Here is a 20,696-nt window from a genome sequence, read left to right as displayed (position 1 = left end):
AACAGGCAGGCAGTGAATGGGTCTCACTGCCCCGGGAAGGCTCCAAGAAGCCTGGACGGCAGGGGCAGCCCGGGTCCTGACTCTGAGCCTTCACACGGATGTCGGCGGTTCCAGCCCTCCCACACCGGCTAGCCTGAGAGGGGGCAGCAGAACAGTCCGGGCCCTGCCCTGGAACTAGGAGCTGGGGCCACTTACTTGTTCATCAGGTCAAAGCCCTGGTCGGAGAGGAGGGCCCCAAATCTTTTCCGCAAATTATTATAGGGATATTCTGTAAAAGTCATCTTCTTCACTGCTGGAAGGTCACTGTAGCCGGGCCAGATCTTCTCACTGGGAGTTCCCAGGTCCTGCCAAGACAAGAATTTCTCCCCATTAGCTCCTCGCCCTAGGTTGTAATGGCAGAAGGAATATCGGCTGCACGGGTTCGAGGGCCCGGGCCCTGGGATGGGCTAGATGTCCGGCATGGCTCTGGCCAGTGGGTGGCCGCCTCACCTGCCTGGCCAGACTCTGTGCTTTCCATCGGCCCCTCTGAATCTGGCCGTCTCTTCAACTATGGAATGGGAGGGGGAAGGGCCCAGGCCCCACTCTCAGAGAAACAGTATCTCACCCCCACCCCCACTCCTGCCCAGGCAGGAGCCCGTGGAAGAGGACCCCAGATTCTGGGCTCAGGTCAGGATGCCCCTCCTGCCCAGGGAGGATGACCCTGCAGAAGCAGTGAGCATGGACACGCTGCTGGGCATTTCCAAAGTCCCCTTTTGGCCCCCAAAGTGGTAAGACTGAGGGAGGATTTAGAGCTCAATAAATGCATTACTTTAAACACTTTGTTGATCTGGTCGATCTCTGACTTCCCTGGAAACAGGGGCTTCTGGGTGAGCAGCTCCCCAAATATACAGCCCACTGACCACATGTCAATTGCGGTGGAATATTCCTGAAAGTTCAAGCAGAGAAGTCAGTGGGGAGGAAAACACCCCGAGGAGAGTCTGAGAGAGCTCGAGAGGAGGCAGGAAGGGAGGAAGCTCCAGGGCCTTCCCTGCCCGCCCCTGCCCCCCATATCCAGGACCAGCACCGGTCCCCCACTGCGGGGGCTTCACTGATGGGGCAGAAGAGTCCCACGGGGGGCCGGGGGCAGCTACCTTCGCTCCCAGCAGCAGCTCGGGGGCCCGGTACCACAGTGTCACCACGACCGGCGTGTATGCTTTCAATGGGGAGCCATATTCTCTGGCTAGTCCAAAGTCGCCGACCTGAAAGCACAGGAGAGAACACTTTGGGGGCTGACCCTGTCCATAGCTCCCCCCTCAATGGGACAGGGATTCGCAGCTGCCACCAGAGCCAAAAGAACCAACAAGTGGCACAAAGCCTTTAGCGATGTTCATGGCCTTGCCCGAGGCTTCAGGGGGCAACATTTCTGGATACCATCTTCCTGCCTAATGCAGGAGCCCAATGGGTTAATAGCACCAAGTTTATGTAATAATAATTTAATAATAAACTAACAATTTGATAATTACTATAACTAGCAGATACAGTGCTTTAAAGGAGGCAAAGCCCTTTAGCAATATGACCTCACTGGACCCTGACAACTGGAAAGTCTCAGGTACTAGTTTTATCCCTCCCATTTTACAGATGAAACTGAGGCTGAGGAGTTTGGCAATGGGCCACATTTGGGCCCAGGTCTTCCTGACTCATGCAGCTTCTTGCTAATGAGGGACGGTCTCGAAAGCACGGGAAGAGGCTAAGAGGTGGCTTATATCCCAGCACTTGGAGTGTCCTCCCAGGAGACGCTGGCTGGGGCTGCTGGGCGAGAGCCCTGGGCTGAGAGGCAAAGGCGGCTCCCTCTCCCTCTCTGAAGCTGCCCTGATTGAACCTGCCACCCCCAGACCCCCGAGCCCTCCTACTTTTAAAATGCCCGCGTGACTGAGGAGCAGGTTGGAAGTCTTCAGGTCCCGGTGAAGGATCCAGTTGTCATGAAGATGCTTCACCCCCCGCAAGAGCTGGATCATCAGCGTCTTCACTTCACCTAGAGCAGGACCCGAGAAGCATGGTTGCCAGGTCATGGGGTGGGACCAGGTCTCCCCATGACCCAAAGACCCTCTCAAGCTTCTGTCGCCCATCAAGAAGCCACGACTCAATGAGGGCCCCCCACCTGGGGATTTGGGGAGCGAGCCGGGAGATGCAGGGAATGGGGTGGGGGGAGGCACCTGGCAGGAAGGGCTGCTTCATGGTCTCCATGAGGCTCTTGAGGTCGTGCTCCACGTAATTCATCACGATGTAGATCTTGTCCATGTTGCTGCCCACCACAATCTCCTGTAAAGCACACCCCGAGGGAGTAAGTGGGGAGCAAGAAAGGGAACAAACATCTACATGAACCCCAAGGACCCCAATGAACTCCTGGGCTGATGCCTGGACCGCCCAGCAAGTCCAACCCTCTCACTGGACAGTTGGAAGCCGAGGGAGAGTGGAGGATCCGCCTAGGATCACAAAACTAGGGACCGCCTGAGCCTGGCCGCCAACAGCTCCCGCGGGCAGAACTGGTGACCACTCAGAGGATGGACTGAAGCTGACTTTCATAGTCATTGGTGGGCCCACCGCCACCAAGGACCCCGGTGGACGCCCCACTGTGTGATCAACAGTTCTGGCGAGGGGCGAGGGTCTGTGACCAGGATCCACAGCTCATCCTTTCACCAACGGTGCCGGGTCCTTGGCAGAATTTTAACCAGAGGTGGACGTTTAGAAAACCAGCCCTCAAGGGTGGCTCCATCCCAGTGAGCTTTGCAGAGGCCAGAGTGAGCGTGGCCGGGGTGTCCCAGCCCCATGGGCTCATTACCAGATCAGGTGAAAGGCACAATTGCAAGCCGCCTGACGCCATGGGGAGACGAGGGACCAGAGAAGCAGGGGCCAAAGACCAAAAATATGGGAGGAAATAGAGGTGTGACAAAAGATGCTGCTGGAGAGCACCACTAATGGCACCTGAAGTGACCTTTCAGTCTGAAAGGATGGATAATAAAATGGCACTTTACAACTAAAAAAATCCATGTGTTTGGTTAGGGCACACACTTGCTGACCAACTTCCAGTGCAGTCATGCCTTGGGGGGGGATGGCAGGGGAAGGGAAGCAGGGGGAGGTGTCCTTCCCCAGATGTGACGCTAGGCAGAAGGGCAGAGCAAGGACAGACTCACCCGGACAGTGACGATGTTTGGGTGCTGAGCTTTCAGGATAGTATTGATTTCTCTAAGGGAGGTAATTGGGAAGCCTTCTTTCTCCTTTTCCATTTTCAACCGTTTCAGAGCCACAATTTCATCTGTAAAGAAAACATTTTAAAGGCAGGATTAAGGGAGAGTCAGTGAAATCCTGGATGAACAAAGTGCCTTGATAAGCAACCACCCAGGACCTTGAAGACAAGGCTGGATTTGAGTCTGGACCCAGGGCTCATCCACACCTGCCTTGGCTTCCGGCCTGTATAGCTGGGACGTGGGGAAGGGCAGTACAACAAACTGAGGAAACCCCGACTATAAAGCACTCTGCAAAAATACTTTCAACAAAAACTGAAGCACGTGACAAGTTCTGGCTCTTGTTATCTTTAAAGAACTGCTTTTTTTTCTTTTTAATTTAAATAAAAGAACAAAGTTTCGATGAACAGAAAGGAGGACCACCTGACTGCTCTGGAGAACTCTGATTTCTCTCCCTACCCTCCTTCCTCTGTCTCAAGGACCTGCTGGCTCTCAGACCACCTCCATGGGCCGTCCTTGACCTCGTCCTGGCTGCTCAAAGACATGCCAATGGCCCGCCTCCTGCGTGCAGGAGTAAACACCCATGCCGAGGGCTAGAGACAGCTCAGGGACTTGGCGCTTACCTGCCTGGGACTCTTCAATTAAGATGCAGCTCCATCACTACCTCCTTCTTGAAGCCTTTCCTGACATCCCCCTTCCCCAAATTGCTTCTGCCTTCCAATCCCTGCCAAGTTACTCAGCGGCCCGCTTCAGTTTCCCCATCTACAGAATGGGGCCACGACAGAAACCGTTTTCTAGACTTGAGAACAAATGAGGGAACAGCTGAAATGCTCTGTACACCTCAAAGCACCATTCAAGCAAAGTGCTTTCCAAACTACCTCTTATTAAAAAAAAAAAAATTAAGCTTCTCTTACATGAGGGAATGAATTAGCTTATCTTTAGCCATTTCATATTTATTCCATTTCCCCCTTATTTCATCTAGGGTTAAACACACCGGTGCCCTTACTGCAAGATGGGATCCTGTCCTAGCTAAAAATTCGTGAAGCTCATGATAAGAAGAGTGAAGCTAGTATAATCGAAGGGGCCGCCACAGGGAGTCTGTGGTCTGTCTGAAAGACGAGGCTATGGATTTGCTTTAGGATCCTGCGGGAAATCTGCAGCCCTCGCATATGTAGCACAGAAAAGCCACTCACTCAAGCCCCACCCCCAGCCTGGGAAAGAGCTGTGACCAGAGATCTGACTTTGCACTGCAGGGAATCTGGCCTAGGAAAGGAAGCAGCTCCCCGAAGGCTTCAAGGCCAGCTAGTGGCATCCCGGCCTCAGCCCCAGGACTCCTGACCTGAGCAGAATCACACAGCTTTGACCTCTGTCTCCTGAGGGCCACTACAAATGCCAACTCAAGTTTCTCAATCTGGTGCCTCCAGAGCTAAGGTTCTGGGCTCCTCTCTCTCTCCAGGGAGAACCACAAACTATGCACGACAAAGGACCCAGAGAGAAAAGAGACTCAGGAATAACATCCTCCGGGGCAGGAGACAAACCCAATCCTCGGTGTGTGTAAGTCTCACTAAGTCCCCAAACCTGCTAGGATCTGTCTGGAAGTCCACCAATCACACTTGGTTTTGCTGACTCACTTCACTGGCATGAGACCAATGACCAATGGCCCAACTGGGTCAGAACCAAGGCTCTGATCCAAAGTGCAACCTTCCCAGTCCTAAGGCAGGCTAGAGTGACATCTGCTGGTCAGAGTGCCCTCTGCAGGATACTGGGAGGGAGGAACTGGGAATTGGCCATGACTGATGTTGAGTGAGCTGCAGTTGAGTGAGAGCCTGACTGATCCTTCAATAACTGACCCACTGAGGAGCATATGGACATGAACTATTGAGAGGAGAAACAAGGGCAGCAAGACATGGAAATTATTAATAATATAAGGAAGAGGATTTTGCTGAGTGAAGATGGAAGAAATGAAGCATGAAAAAATGGCATCTCTGAAGGTCTACGCAGGGCACTTGACCTCTGGCCACAAAGTGGATAAAGTGACAGGCCTTCGGGTGCTCCCAAGGCCATGGCACCCCAGTAGCTAGTTGGGAGTCGCATGTTTTCTCTCCCCCCTTCCCCGTGGGTCCCTTGGCCAAGCTACACCCCTTTCCTGGGCCTCAGTCTTCCTAACTGAACCAGACCGGAAGTCCCGAGGTCCCTTCAAACCCTGAGCGTCCGGCGCCCCCTCCCAGCGTGTCACTGACCGGTCTTCTTGTCCTTGGCTCGGTACACCACACCATAGGTGCCTTCTTCAATCCTGTTCAGACACTGGAACTCTTCGACGCTCCGACATCCCTAGGGGGAGGGAAGTGTGTGAGTGTGGCCTCCAGAGGCTGGGATTGGGGGATCTCTGAAGGGGAAGGAGGCCCTACAGCTGCCTGAGACACCCAGCTGGTCTAGGGGGCCGTGGACACAGCTGCAGGGGGACCCTGCACATCCCTGCAGATTTTCCCACTGCAGAAAACCGCTCTGTTGCCCGGGGACTCTCTCAGTTAACAGATGAGACCCTGCGATGAGGACTCCGCCTCCCCTCGGCTGTCTTTGGCAGTGACCACACCAAGCCAGCTGGGGACGCCCCTTCCCTCTCCCAGGGTCTCGGACTCCGGCAGCACGGAGACCTCTGCAGCAACATGACATGGAGAAAACAGACCCAACCAAAGGGGGACTCCCAGCTCCTGCCGGCCAGTGAACAGGCAGCTCTGTGCAGGATGCCAGGGGAGGGACTCTGACTCCCTTCTCTGTCCCGTCCCTTTTCTCGTCTGTCAGAGAAAACCAGTCAGTGAAAAGGCCATTTCTTAAGGAAAGCAGGGTGCTCCATCCGGCATCCCTTCAGGGGTGTCAGGGACCACGTGGCCCTGGAGCCTCTATCAATGGCCGAAGTGGGGCAGGATCTAAGACCCAAACCTGCAACTAGAGCTAGCCCCAAGGCGCACCTGGGGGGCGGCCCTGTATTCTCTGATGACATGCTCCTGCTGCTCTGGGAGAGCGCTTAACAAGCTGTTGTCACTGACAGGTAAAAAGAGGGGCTGCTGGTGCCCCGCACATCTCTTAGCAGGCTCTGGTCAAGTAAAAAGTCCCACCTGACCCCTGGCTCCTGGGGAGGCAGCCGGCAGGAAGGTGGTGGGAAAAGGAGACCTAGGAGAAGCCAGGTCGGCCCCGGGCCACGGGGAGCCTGCCAGAGGAGACCACTGACCTGCAAGGCTGGGAGGTATTTGGGAAGCTCTTGCTTCAGCTCAATGGGAGATAGGGCTGGAGAGTCGGGGACGTAATCGCCTTCCGTCATGGCATTGGACTGCGGTGTCCCCTCTCCCACTTCCTCTTCCCCTTCTTCGCTCTCTCCTGAATCTCGGTCAAACCTTGACTCTGTAACTTTAAAGGTTAGAATCAGATCTAGAACGAGGTAACTGCCAAGGACCCAAGCTAAGCTTCCAGCCACAAGGGGAGGAAGGCCAGCCGAGTCTGGGCCGAGGGTCTCTGCCCCAGAGAACGTGGTCTGATTGACACTCACCACTTCACGGAAAAATCATGTGGATCTCTGCAGATCCACAGGAACCTGGAGTCCTACCCTCCTACCTGGTGCATGCATGAAGGGGCCTGCCTGACATGACTATGACCAATATGACAGAGGACCCCCACTCCCCCCAAAAAAGACCCAGATCCCATGGGGGCAGAACCAGAACTCCTGTAAAGGGCTGGTGAGGGTGGGCTGGCCTGACATCCTGCGCTGAATCTCCCCCCCACCCCCATTCCGAGCCTACATTACACAGGGCCTTGATCGTGGCCACAGGTAAGGATCTGTGAGGGGGGGTGAGTGCTTCTGCAGCCCAACTTAGCCCCCAGGAGGAGGAGGAAGAGGAGGAGTAATCAAAGTCAGTCACCAAAGCAGGCGTTTCTAACACTTTAAAGTCAGAGTAACAATTTATGAGCATTGTCTCACCGGTCCTCGCAAGCACCCACGGAGACAGGGAGTACACCAGTGATTATACCCACTTCACAGATGAAGAAAGCGAGACTCGGGGGCTGCGCTGCTGGAGCACTGTGGGAGGAGGGCCTTGGACCCGGCCGACACCTGCCTCCCAGCCCAGCCCCCCTTCCCGCTCTCCCACGCTGCCTCTTTGGGGGTCCTTACTACCTATTTGCTGCTTTGATGACATTCGAGGACTCATCAGTCCATTCCTCCTAAGAACCCTTCTGGCATACAGAGGCTCTGAGACAAGCACCCCACGAGCAGCCTGGTTCTCCTGCGGGACGGGAACCCCGACCAGGGAAACTTATTTCCTTCCAGATGTGGCCGAGACTTTGGCCCAGGGAGCGAGTCTTACACGAGTTCACGACTGACTCTGTCCAGAGGCATTAGGGACAAAAAGGGAAAAAGACGCAAAGTTTCACAGGGAAGATTTCTCACCCACTAAGATGTGGTTTCCGTTCTCTCGCTCTTCCTCTTCACTCATTTCTTCCTCACTTACTTCTTCTGCAAATCAAAACAAAGCCAGCTGCTCAGACATTCAGGGGAGACACTCGCCCCAGCCCTGGCTCCCCCAGACTACCTCTCTGTTTCTTTCCAGCACTAGACAGCTTAGTGCCCTGGGTACACCTGGCAGCAATCGGCCAAGCAACAAGCATGGCATCGTGAGGGGCCAAGCCCGTGCCATGCTCCAGAGTCCCCAGCAGCCTCAAGGACTTCCGCTGAGGTGGGAGCCCACATGCACCTCTCTATATCTATGGAGGACCCAGAAAGTGACCACAATCTCAGGGCAAGGAGGAAGGGCCGCAAGGGGGGCTTCCTGTAAAATGGGTTTCCCCTGGGGCCAGTGATCAGGACGAAAAAGGAGACAAACAATGATGACCTTGTCCTCTTCTCACTAACCCCTCATCTAAAGGATATTCCAGGCCAGAGTAGGGTGGCACAAAACTGGGCGAGGCAGGACTGTGTGCCGGGGGAAGGAGGGCTGGCTGGAGCCCGGGAGGGGGAGCCCAAAGGAGAGGTTGATCTCAGAGCCCCGAGACCCCAAGGAGCCCCCTCAGGCAGCCTCTGTAAGGCACGGAGACCACCGGAAGCACTGCAGCATGGAGAGGTGACAAGGAAGGGAAAAGTGTAAGAACCACGATGGAGGAAGAAAGGGAGCTTTGGCAAGGGGCTGGCTCTGGCAATGAGAATGGACAAGGAGCCCAGGATAATGCTACAAACCAGGGAGAGTGGAGGCGGGCCAGAAAAGGGAGGGAGACGGGGCAAACAAAGAGGAGCTTGGGCTCCGATGGGCCGTCCAACGGGCAATGTCTGACAGCTGAGTGGGGATGCAGCTCTGGCTCAGGAGAGAGCCTGGGGCTGGATGTGTAGCTCTCTGAGTCACTGAGGCAGACAGGAATCTTAACCCCAAGGGAGCTGATGAAGTCACCGAGAGAGAGAGAGAGGGCCCAGAGCAGAGCCTTGGAGAGACTTGGTCAGCAGGCACGACAGGCCTGGGGATCCAGAAGGTCACCCAGGCAGGAGGACATGGAGGCAGCACCAATAAGAAAGCCAGATGGGGAGAAAGACCCCAGAGCAAAGAGCGGCTAACGGCGCCAAACGCCAGAGGTCAGGCACACCAACGACCTGGGAGAGACTGTTAGACTAGGCAATGAAGAGAGCACTGGTGACTTTGCAGAGAGCTTCGGCCAAATGGAGAGGTCAGAGGGCAGACTGCACAGGGCTGAGGAGAGGAAGTGGAGGCACCGAGTGTAGACAAGCATTTTCTAGGATTTTGGCCGAGAAAGGGAGGAGGCCCATAGGAAGCAGCTTGAGGGGCTGGTTGGCTCTAGTGAATGGTTCTGAAGGAGGGAGATCTCTTTGAAGGCAGAAAGAAAGGAACTAGAAAGACCAGAAGATTAGACAGAGGAGGGGCCCGAGGGTATTATCTGCTAGAGAAAACAGAAGGGGATCAAGGGGAAATGCAGGGGGCTGGTCTTGTCCATCTCATCATGAAGGAGGAGATGGTGGGGAATGTTGGGGGTTCTGAGAGAAGGAGAAAGGGAAAGAGGGAGCTGGTGGTGAGTGGCTTCAGCTTGTTCAGTAAAGTGAGATGCAAAGCCCTGAGCCCGGAGGACCTGGGAGAGGTTGGTGTGGGAGGCTTGAGGAGACAAGAGCCTCTGTAGGAAAGAGCCAATCTCATGAGTCCCCCCCAGCACGGACCCGGTGCTAGCACCGTGTGAACCTCGGGAGCGAAAGAAGCACACGACCTTTCTTTGGAATTTTGGGCTGTTTTTGGAACTTTATAGGAAAAAATTCAGAATTCAAGCTAGCCGTCTTTTTCTTTGGCCACCCTTCTCTGGTCTACTGCACAAAGAAAAAGTGGAATGACCAACTCTGTGCTTTGGGGTTAGGAATGTTGACCCCCTTACCAGCAGATTGCTCAGATACTTCCTCAGAATTGCTTCCTGTCTCCTCCTCCTCTTCTTCCTCCTCTTCCTCCTCCTCCTCTTCTGATTCCTCACTGCTGCTCTCTTCTTCTTCCTCCTCAGAGCCAGACCCTGACTCTGCTGGAGAAGAAAGCAGAAAAGGAGAAGATAAATCTCTGTTGTCCCTTCCCTTGGAGAAGCCTGGCGGCTCCGTTTTACAAAGTAAAGTCTGTCTCTATCTGACGCTGCTCTCCAACTACCTGATGAGGACTCAGCTGAGCTGGTCTTCCTCTCACTGTCGCTGATATCTTGTAAATCAGAAAGGGGATCCCTCTCTTCCAGTTTCTCCTCTTTGACTAGGAAACAAACACAGACGGTGGCAAAGGTGAGTTTGGGGAAGAAGTTTTTCAATAATTAAGTCAATCTGCAAAGACTGATTTAGTTTTCATAAAAAGACATTTCATTCATTAATTTCACAGGGTTTACAGACAGACTGTCAACCTTCAAGTAAAAGGAACAGCATCTCTGAACGGGTGACTAAGAAGCTCCACAAGGGGGAAGAATCAATGGACCAACTGAACAACCAATCTAGAGTCTGCCAGATGTGAATGGAGGGTTGATCCAGATGTGGAAGCATAGTATTTAACCAGAGTAAGCATACTTTAATTAAGAGAAACATCGAATTTGCTGAATTCCCTCCAAAATAAAGCTATCTGGTTACAAGAGCCTCTTTGAGAAAATGTTGTTCATAACTGCAAGGCCATGGCCATCCAGGACTGTCTGTCCTGAAGACTCTGTATCCTACTGGAGAGGGGAAAAAAAAGAACTAGGTTTTTTGCAGAAATATATGGCCTGGTTCTTCAGAGGAAAAACCGCCATCCCCAAGGTTAAGTACACCACCTGTTTGCTGGGGAAAAGCTCCTATGAGACTATTCCCAAGATCTCAATTGTGGTGAAAAGCCAGCAAGCGCCATGTCCTGAGAAGCACTGACCGCAGTGCCTGGCTGGCACCCAGGCAGAGGCTTACCTGGCTTCCTGCCATCCCCTTGCTCAAATCTCTCTCGCTGCTGGCGTAATGGACTTCGACTCCAGTGACTTATTTTTACTTTGTCTCCATAGTCTTCTCGCACTGTTCTGTGATGTGCAGAAACTGGCAACCCCAGAAAAAAAAAGGCATTTGACACCGATATGCTTCAAACCAAAGTCCCTTTCCTCACAGATCACTTGTGCCCACAGATACAAGACTAGCTGGAGTCCACTGGGTGGGGGCGCTTACATTCCCAGCTGCCATCAATGTGGCTGGGCTCACATGGGACATTTTCAATTCAGAACCACAGAATCTCAGAGTTGGAAGGGCTCTCAGCAGCTATCTAGCCCAACCTGAATGTAGAAAGATTTCCACCATGTAAGGCCGTTGTCCTCGGCCAGCAGACCTTGAGGACCATCTACTGCCAAAAGCAGCCCAGCCCACTTGTAGACAGCTCTTCTCGTTAAGAAACACCCCTTCCACCCCTTCCTATGTCTTGGTCCTGCCCTCCAGGCCCAAACAGAGCAAGACTAATCCCTCTTCCCTATGGAAGCTCTTCAGTTCCTGGAAGGCAGTTATCCTGTCATCCCCAAAATCTTTTCCAAACTAAAACATCCACTGGTCCTTCAAATAAACTTCACATAAAGTCCCTTCACCATACTGGATAGCTTCCTCTGAAAGTTCTCCAACTGATCACGATTCTTCCCAAAGTGCAGCCCCCTAAAACGGAGCCCAGTAGTCTGTGAGAATGGAGTCATCATCTCCTAGGCCTGGACACCAGCGCTCTCAACGCGACAAACATTTCACCACCTCTGGGTGAAAGGCACTGTGCTGGACAGTGAGAACAGAGACAACAAAACAGGCCGTTACCTTAAGAAATTTACAGCCTAAAAGGAGTGGGAGAACACAACTCACACACATAATACCAAGTAATTGGAGGAAGGCATTTTCACGTCTCACGTGTACCATCTCCTCTCCCTGAGAGACTGCCAGTTATGTGAAGGCAGGGGCCCTGTCCAACACCTGTGGCTCATCCTTCCCCACTGCATCACCCCTTGGACTATGCACATAGTAATAAATGCTTTTTGACTGAATGATTACATGCCACGGTCACAGTGGAGACTCACAACCAAGTCTATGCAGAGGAAACTAATTTCTGTCCAAGGATCAAACAGTCATTTTGGTTTCAGGCCACCATGTTATCAATGTTCTCATTCCACTGATCACAAATGAGACCAGAAGTGTCCGTTTCAAAACACCCAATCTGCTGCTTAAAACCAAGTAAACTCCCCAAATGACATCTCTTCTCCCCTAACCACACTCATCACTATCTTTGCCCCCATCCCCCAAAATATAATCTCCTGGTGTTGGGTTTCCCTAAAGGTAATTGTCAAATAAGTGAAGAAATCCATAAGAAGAAATTCTATTCTTCTTTCCATACAACAAGGATGGAAATGAGTAGTTATTCTACCTTAGAATTTAGGAGTGAGAAAAGAAGAGAAAGACTGGGCACAATCTGACAAGACTAGATTTGCAGAAAGCAGATTTCACAAGGTTCAAAGTAAGAAGAATCCCATTGATTAGGATGCTCCAGTAAAAGTTAGCATAGGAGAAGATACAAAAATCATCAATTTAGAATGGCTGAAGGGAATTTTTCTAAAGAGAACAAAGTGAGTGTCCAAGGAACTATCAACCAACTTAGCCTTTAAAAAGTCGCTTCCAGAAGATAAAATCGAGAGCAGATTACTGGGAGCAAGCACAATGAAGCTCAGAAGAAGCCAGCAAAGGACTGAAGAGTTATACTGAGGTTAGGAAGTCAACCATGGCTCAAGACACACGGGACAATAAATGACAACAGAAAAGGCAGAAACTCAACTTCGTTTACTTCTGTTTTCTTTGCAAAGGTTAGAGATTTCTGGAACAGGCAAACAGGAAAAAGATATGCAGATCAGGAAGAGAGTAAGAATATCTAATGGCTCTCAAGGAGTCCAAGTTACTTGGCTTCTATTATCTACATCCCCTAGGACTGAAAGAAGTGTCAGAAGTGACTGCAGGACAGGCTCTTTCTAAAGGCCAGTGAGGTGACTGACTCCTGGCAAAATGAAAGAACTTCTCTTTCAAAGAATAACTGATAAACCTCTAGAAGGGAACACAATGATCTCCAAAGAACTAGCATGGCTTTGTCCAGGATGGGTCTTCCCAGACTACCCTAAAGATGACGTCCAAAAAAGCACATCTGAAGAGAGGGAAACCTTGCTATCACTCAGAGCTGTCCCAAAGGGGAGTGGGTGGCCTCAGGAAGGCAGGAAAGACTCCCCTTCACTAGTGGTCTCCAGGCAAAAGCTAGAAGACCACTTTCTTGGCATGATGTAGAGATATTTCTTCAGGTCTGGCTTGGCTTAGATGGCCCCTAAAGTCTTTTCCAACTCTGGGATTCTCCTACACAAATACGTGTATGATGAGGGTGACAACTGTCTACCACGGATCTTCCCATTTTATGCACTCTTACTCTGACACAGAAGCCAATAAAGATGTCAATATAAAAGATAGAAACACATGAACAGTTTTCTCTGCAAAATATCTGGTAGCTTCAAGCTCCACCTTTCTGTGACCAATCCTCAATGTATTTCAGCCCATTTAAGGGACTGCACTTCTAAAGAAGCCTTTTCGAGAGTGGAACTTGGCCCAACCGGTGCCCTAACAATACATACCCAAACCCAACACATCAATGGACACTCCCTGAGTGAAGGCTTTGTTCTTAGAAGCCGGCTAAGGCCTGTGAAGCATGCCTGTCCCTCTGTCCCCAGCCTGACAGCTTAGCAGACCCCATTACCTTCTCTTCTGGCCTCTCGCTCCTTGCGTCGCTCCTCAGCTCGTCTCTCTCGCTCCTTCTGTTCCCTTTGTTCCTTCTGTTGCTCCCTCATCTTCCGTTCTCGTTCTCTCTTTCGCTCCAGCTGTTCAAGACGATCCCTGGAAGCAATCAGATGCCTACTTTTTTTTTAATTCAAATAGGAAGGTTCCAATATTTTTCAGCACTTTCGTTTACAATGATCTTTTCTCAGCTTGTTCAATCTCAACAACTTACATTAAAACAGCTGATATACAAACACATGCACAAAGCATTGTTCACACTGAACAGTCCCTGGCAGAAGAAGCCCCAAACCCTTCTGCTAAAACAGAACACGGGGAGACCCCAGCAATGGCTCAAGTACTTTCTTTTCAAATTCAGCCAGACTATACAATCAATATTTTTGAAGTGTATAAGACAACCCAGGTTTAAAAAGTGCTCTAAAAAACAAAAATCCCATCAACTTTGCAGAAACGGGGCACCTCTGGAGAAAGTCCTGAGGAGAGTGGCTCAGATAACTGAGGGCATCAATCGAGGCAAAACCACTCTGTGCCAGGATCCTCACCAAAACACAAGGATACCACCCAGCATCCATCCGAGGTGTTACCTCACAGGTAAATATAAACTTAATTAATAAGTTAAAGTAGAAATTTGGGAGTTGCTTGGGGGAAGGGGAAATGACATTTTCCTGATGATCAAAAGAATTACCACTGTCTCCTTCTTAAAAAATAGAGCAACTAGGTGGTATAAGTGGACCATGCTAGACTCAGAGTGAAGACCTGAGGTCAAATCCTGCCTCAGACTCTTCCCTGGGTTATGTGATCAGGTACAAGCCAGTTAAACTCTCTCAGCCTCAGTTTCCTTATCCACAAACTAAGGGATAATAATTGTACTTCCTTTTAGGATTGTTATGAGGAACAACCAAGAAGACATGGAAGACCTTTTGTATACCATAAAACGTTATATAAATGCTGGCTATTCTATTATTATTGTTGTCCAAATATAGATTGCCAAAAGCTAAGAACTAGGAGACCATAGAGAGTTATTTTTAGTGCTTCCTAATAGAATTAAAATGTATCATTTCTGCAGAAACTATGAGTCAATGTACTTGCTAAGATGCTGTAACAATGTCTAAAAAGTACATTTAAAAAACCACCCGTTCCCAAAGGGATGCTGAAGCACAGCCCGTGGGAAGCAAGTACAGAGCCCATGGGGGGCAGCGGGCAGAGCTGACCTTGAGGCCCAAGGCCTCAGCTCTGAGCCACTCTGGCTGTCATTTCCTACTCCCTGATTCCCTCTCGAGGAGATTATCAGACCCTTTGTTGTACAGAAGGTACTGCTCTCTTTGGTAGAGGGACTCCAATCAAAGCTTATCTGTTCCCCTTCCTGCACACCATAGCAAACAAACAGCCAATTCTGCTGGGCCTGAGACACTGTTGGTCTCACCGGGGTGGGTATTCCTCGCCACCCTAAGCCAGTCTGTGGCCTGGGGCTCTGCTTCTGCTCTCGCTCTGCCTCTCCATGTTCTCTCTAAAAATGCTAGGAAAGAGCAAAATCAAACCTTAGACATTTCTACTCATAGCTGACCCTGGCCCTCAATCTGCTCAAATGGCATCAACTACAATTTCCTTTACCACAGAACCAGTTTGGGGAAGAAATGAGGGACAAGAAAGAGGCGAAAGTTCCTTAAATTTCAGGATGGGGTTCAAGGAGCTAGGAAGGGTGAGGCTGGTCCTCTCTTCCTTAGCTTGGGCTGCTCTCCCTCCTCTTAGGGAGTTCTACCTATCAATGGACAGACAATTAAGAACCAAGGTTAAGTAAGCTATTTGTCCCTACGACTCCTGGTCAGCATGATGGGGTAGAGGGGACCCAGAATTCTTTTTGGGCCCCTCTTGTCTCAGTCAATCTGCTACTCTTCTCCTATCCGCACTCTGGATCCCATATCTTCTTATATGAAAGAGGGAAAGGACTGAGGAGGAGAAATCAGGGCAAAAGTAATTGACAAATTGACATAACTAAGAAAAAGCAAATATGAAACTGGTAAAGCAGCAAGATGCAAAGTAAAAAGAGTAAGAAAAAGGGAAACCAAATGTTATGTTATTATAGATCCTACACTTGGCTCAAGAGAACACATTTAGAAGGGTAAAGCATGGGTGTGGAACATGCGAGACACAGTGCCAAGAGAACCGCTAACCTGGAAAGAGAACAACTGGTTGAGAATGTTGTGGGGGGGATAGGGGGGAAAGAGTATGTTTAAAATGTAAGAAAGCCAGAGTCCTGCCCAGAGAGAATAAACACCTAGGAAGGGTTGGCAAGAACATCAATGCACTGGATCAGGTTGTGGATTTACTTTTTTCTTTTCTTTTTTTGGAATGAAGGCTAGCTCTTCAGAGAGGGAAAGAGGAAGGGATATATTTACAGTCAACAAAAAAAAAAAAAGAAAGAAAGAAAAAAAAGAAAAGGTAGCAATAAAGTAAGAGTTATCTTAAAAAGAAATTAATGTGCTTAGCAAGGGAAGAGGCTGTAGAAAAGCCAGAAGGGAGTGATAAAAGGGTGTAAATATATATATGTGTGTGTGTGTGTATATATATATATATATATATATATATATTATATATATATATATATATATATATATATATATAAAAGGGAATGATAAAAGGGTGTAAACATATTTTAAAAGTTCTAAAGAGATAAAGGGCAGTCAAGAACAGTCTGAAAGTGAAAGCTACATGGAGAGATTTGCAGGGCCTGGATCAGGCAGGTCAGGATCCTGTTTCTGCAATCCCTGTATGACTTCTAACAATGGTCAAGCTGAATTCTGGACTCCAGGAGACCTTGCCACAAACCAAGGTTTATCAAGAGTAAGTGGAAGGAGCCAGGGACAAAGATGACTTGAGTCAAGAGGACTGAACATGGAGAAGCATTGTATCCAAGGTTGATGGAAGCCCAGAACGACCCCATGAAACCTGAGGAGACCAACATTGGTCTTTTGTTCTTGAAGAGGGCCATGACATCAAAGAGGTAATACCAAGACGACCAAATAAAGTGAGATCAGGAACTGGGGATGGTCTTGTCTTGGGAAGAATACTCTATTGCAAGAAAAACACTGTGAAGGCTGGAAGGTAGTCTGATGATTGGATTCATACCAGTATCCTATCCCATATGTCAAAAGTAGCTCAAAATAGAGACCCAACTTAAATATACAAGATCTCATCATTTTAAAAACTATGAGGATCAAGTCAGGTGGCTACCACATCACTGACTAGGAGATTTCTTAACCAAATGGGAGATCACAAAAGATAATAGTTACTATCACGAAACAAAAAGCTTTTGTAAGAACAAAATCAATGCAACAAGGATAAGAAGGGAAATCACGTTTGCACAAGGAATCTGTGATCCAAAATCTAGAGCTATGAACACAAACAATTCTTGCCTCTGTAAGCAGACTGTCCCACAGCAATGCAGACCCTTAGTCAGAGGCTTCAGTACTTGCAGCAGGACACCCTGATCAGGGTCTAATTTATAGAAAGGAAGACTCACTTCTATGTAAAATGAAGAGCCATTCCTCAACTGGTCATGGGATGGGAATAAAATGACTTCAAAAGAACTGTAAACAGACTGCTCCAATCAATGAAAGAAACGTAAATCAACATGACTGAAGTTTCATCTCATACGTAGCAAATGGCAACGCTCAAAAAAGATGGAAGCAGTCAAGAGTTGGAGGGAATGTGGGAAGATGGCCAAACAAATTTGTTGTTTGCAGAGCTACGACTTCATCCAACCATGCTGGAAAGCAAATTGGAATTATGTTTAAAAAGTGGCTAAGCTGTCCACATTCACTGACCAGCTATCCCACTGTTAGCAACACAGAAGTAGAAATCTAAAGGCTGTCCCTTGAATGGGTAAAAGCAAAAATGTGTCAGGGCACAGGAAGGTAGAGAACAACATACAACCGCTAAGTCTTATGTAAAGAGTAAGGTATATAGAGTCCAAAAGTGTGCGGGATGATCCAGACACAATGGAAAAGAGCAGGGGGAGCAGCAAGGGTAGAGACTCCCTGGCTCCAGAGATCTAGGAAATTAAGAATGGGAGTGTCCTCAAGGTCTTCCTGGGGCATGAAGTCTCCTGGTCTCTAATGAAGATGTGCCTGAGAAGTACCAATACTGGCCCAAAGAACCACCCATTCCTTCCCCTCCCATCCGCACCCCCCCCTTTTTTTAAATTATTATAGCTTTTTATTGACAGAACATATACATGAGTAATTTTTCAACATTGATCCCTGCAAACACTTCTGTTCCAACTTTTTTCTTCCTTCCCTCCACCCTCTCCCCTATATGGCAGGAAGTCCAATACATGTTAAACATGCTAGAACATATCTTAAATATAACATATGTGTCCATATTTACACAGTTCTCTTATTGCCCAAGAAAAATCGGATTTAGAAAGGTACAAATAACCTGGGAAGAAAAACAAAAATGCAAAAGAAAAACAACAACAGAAAGAGTGGAAATGTTATGTTGTGAGGACCATTTCTGCTCCTTGCCCTGGGCAGTCCCAAAAAACCTGCACAAAAGACTCTAAATACCCCCAAGATTACAAATGTCCTGAGCAAGTAACTCAAGACAACAGGCACAAGAATGTTTTTGTCACTAGTGACCACTTAAGTCAGGATGTCAGAGAGGTAAACAACAGGGAAATAAATAGCTGACTAAGAAGATGGTTTCTGTGGATGGAGCTTGGATTTCTAAACCATAATGAGCTTAAAATACAAGAATATTCGCCAGGTTCTTAGGCTGGGAGATTTCTCATACCTAGCAAGGCCTGGTTGGCAAGAATGTACTACTTGTTGATCTGAAAATTCAAACAAAAATCTCAAGTGAAACGGACCAAAAAAAAAAAAAAAAAGGACAGAAGAAATTGTTGGTGTTTCCCCACCAAATTAGATGCCAAATATGTACTAGAGGCCAATTTCTTAATCTATTGTTTGTGACTCTATTTGGAAGTCTTGTAACTGAATGTGGGGGCTGAAAAATTATGATTTATTATTAGTAGTAAATGTTTGATTTGTATACCTATTTTATATACCTGGGGTCACATAAAAATTTTCTGGGGTGAACAGGTGTCGTGAATGGAAAGAATTTAAGAAGCCCTGAAGAAGGATATGACTAAAAATGCTACTATAAGAAAAAAGAGAGGCAGTACTCAGAAAGTCCCACATGATACAATCCAAGGCAGGTACCAATAAGAAAATCCACCACCTAAAACATTCATACACAAACCCACAAAGATCAGGACAGACTAGGTTCTCAGTGCCTATAAGGAGGTCAAACTGACCCCCAGATATCATTGAGAGTTTATGGTGGGGTAAAGTCCCAAAGACTGACACATGGTTTTAGACATGCAAATGCCCTGTTAGGTAGAAATCTGAGTCAGGGCAGAGGAGGTAGGGAGGAGTACTGTACAATAAAAAAGTATATTCATACAAAGAAAGGCAAAGAGTATTTCAGCAAAGGAAGAGACAAAAACAATTTTGTCAGCGACTGTTGTAAGCTGTAGATCACTAGGACAAAAAAGGGGAATAAGAGAAGGAATGTGAGAAACATGATAAGTCTAGCATAAAGGCATGATATTAGAGAGATGGAGGGCTTCAATGACCCAAATATCTGCTGGAATCCTGCCAAAAGCAGAGCAGTTATAATTTCTTAATTTATCTCCAAGATTGTTCAAACGAGATGCATGCCCAATAAGGGAAACCAATAAGGGAAAATTCTATTCTGGATATGATTCTCATCAACAAAGAACATCTGGTTGTTGGGAGTGGAAAGGCTAGAGTACAGTCGGCTCCATCCATAAAATTTATGTTGGAGGAGTGGAAAGCCAATCATAGTCCAAACTGAATCCTAGATTGGGGGTAGGGGGGAAGGCAATTTATATATTTCAAAGGATTCAGAGCAAAGGAAATCAAAGACTAAAATTGTCCAGGGGAAGTCAGCTAAGAGGGATGGAAAACTCTCAAGATTGAAATTCTGAAGATATTCAAAGAAAGACATTCCCTTTTATCTGACAAAGTTCTGGAAATGTTTGTTATTAAAAAAAAAAATCAAAGCCATAAACATCAATTAAAAAAGAGATGAAATGATCACTATTTGAAGATGATATAATAGAAAAAACTCCTCAAAACTAGCCAAGAAATTGACTGAAATGACAGCTATAGCAATGTAGGATAGTATTATATTTAAAAATTGATAATTTTCTAACAAAAACTAGGAGGAAACCACAAGAGAAAAATGCATCAAAAGTAACTACTAAAATGCATCAACTATGTGGTAGTTAACCAACCAACCAATACACATAAATTTTATATTAATACAATTACAAAACATTTTATAGAAATAAAGACAAATAATCAGACACATACTCACTCTCTGCTGAACAATGCCAATAGAATAAAAATGGTAATAAAAGACTAAATTAATCTAGTGAGTTAGTGTTATACCAAATTGCTGAGATTCAAATGATAAAATCTACATGGAAGTACAAAAAAAATCTAAAATCTCAAGGGAAAAAAATGAAAAAAGGCACAAATGACGAGGATATATCACAATTCCAACCATTCTCAAAACTATTAGGCACTGGCTAAATAAAACACAGAAAAGTAGATAGTTCAAAGAGGAGCAAGAAACAGAAACAAATTGAAACAATAGTTCAGTGCCTGATAAATCCAAGGCCATAAATTACTAGGGAAATAACTTTCTTTTTGATAAGAAATCTATAAAGTACTTAGTTACAAATTATGTTCAGAACAATATCTTATACATAACCCAAGAATAAAGGATCATATCATTAAAAATTGTACTTTTCACAATTATAGCTATAAAGAGAATTCTTAACTAAATTCTTAACAAGATATAATAAAAATATGAAACAAACAATTCTGACCACAGAAAATTAAATGCTTTTGCCTGTGTATAATCAGAAAGGGACAATCTGAAGAGAAATACCAGAGTGGGAAAGTGTTGCCATCAGATTTCAACAATAAAGGCTGTGTGTGTGTGTGTGTGGTATGCGTGGTGTATGTATAAAAAGTAGTGAACAGTCCCAACTAAATATATATATAAAAACCATAATGAACAGTCCCAATTCTTTGTGTGTGTATATGTATACACAAATATATATAAATAAAATA

General features: G+C 47.5%; 1 protein-coding gene across 7 annotated transcripts in view; it reads right to left on the bottom strand.

Annotated features, from left to right (window-relative positions):
* The window catches only part of LOC127555998 (cyclin-dependent kinase 11B), a 34,748-nt gene that overhangs the window by 1,545 nt on the left and 12,507 nt on the right, over positions 1–20,696 (bottom strand). For 3 of the 7 annotated variants that reach the window (XM_051988797.1, XM_051988800.1, XM_051988801.1), the window contains 13 exons: positions 13,493–13,629; positions 10,660–10,782; positions 9,893–9,988; positions 9,636–9,773; positions 7,663–7,728; positions 6,451–6,626; positions 5,462–5,552; positions 3,171–3,292; positions 2,193–2,298; positions 1,890–2,011; positions 1,131–1,238; positions 809–925; positions 196–344 (listed from right to left, as the gene is read on the bottom strand). In XM_051988797.1, coding sequence (XP_051844757.1) covers positions 196–344; positions 809–925; positions 1,131–1,238; positions 1,890–2,011; positions 2,193–2,298; positions 3,171–3,292; positions 5,462–5,552; positions 6,451–6,626; positions 7,663–7,728; positions 9,636–9,773; positions 9,893–9,988; positions 10,660–10,782; positions 13,493–13,629 — 1,551 coding nt within the window. Of the gene's footprint in view, positions 1–195; positions 345–808; positions 926–1,130; positions 1,239–1,889; positions 2,012–2,192; positions 2,299–3,170; positions 3,293–5,461; positions 5,553–6,450; positions 6,627–7,662; positions 7,729–9,635; positions 9,774–9,892; positions 9,989–10,659; positions 10,783–13,492; positions 13,648–20,696 lie in introns of all 7 variants that reach the window. The other 4 variants (XM_051988795.1, XM_051988799.1, XM_051988796.1 and 1 more) reach the window with 3 other exon arrangements.

The sequence above is a fragment of the Antechinus flavipes genome, chromosome 3 (assembly GCF_016432865.1).
Source record: "Antechinus flavipes isolate AdamAnt ecotype Samford, QLD, Australia chromosome 3, AdamAnt_v2, whole genome shotgun sequence".
Classification (NCBI taxonomy): domain Eukaryota; kingdom Metazoa; phylum Chordata; class Mammalia; order Dasyuromorphia; family Dasyuridae; genus Antechinus; species Antechinus flavipes.
The sequence above is the reverse complement of the archived record's forward strand: the minus strand, read 5'-3'. Positions and strand labels throughout refer to the sequence as shown.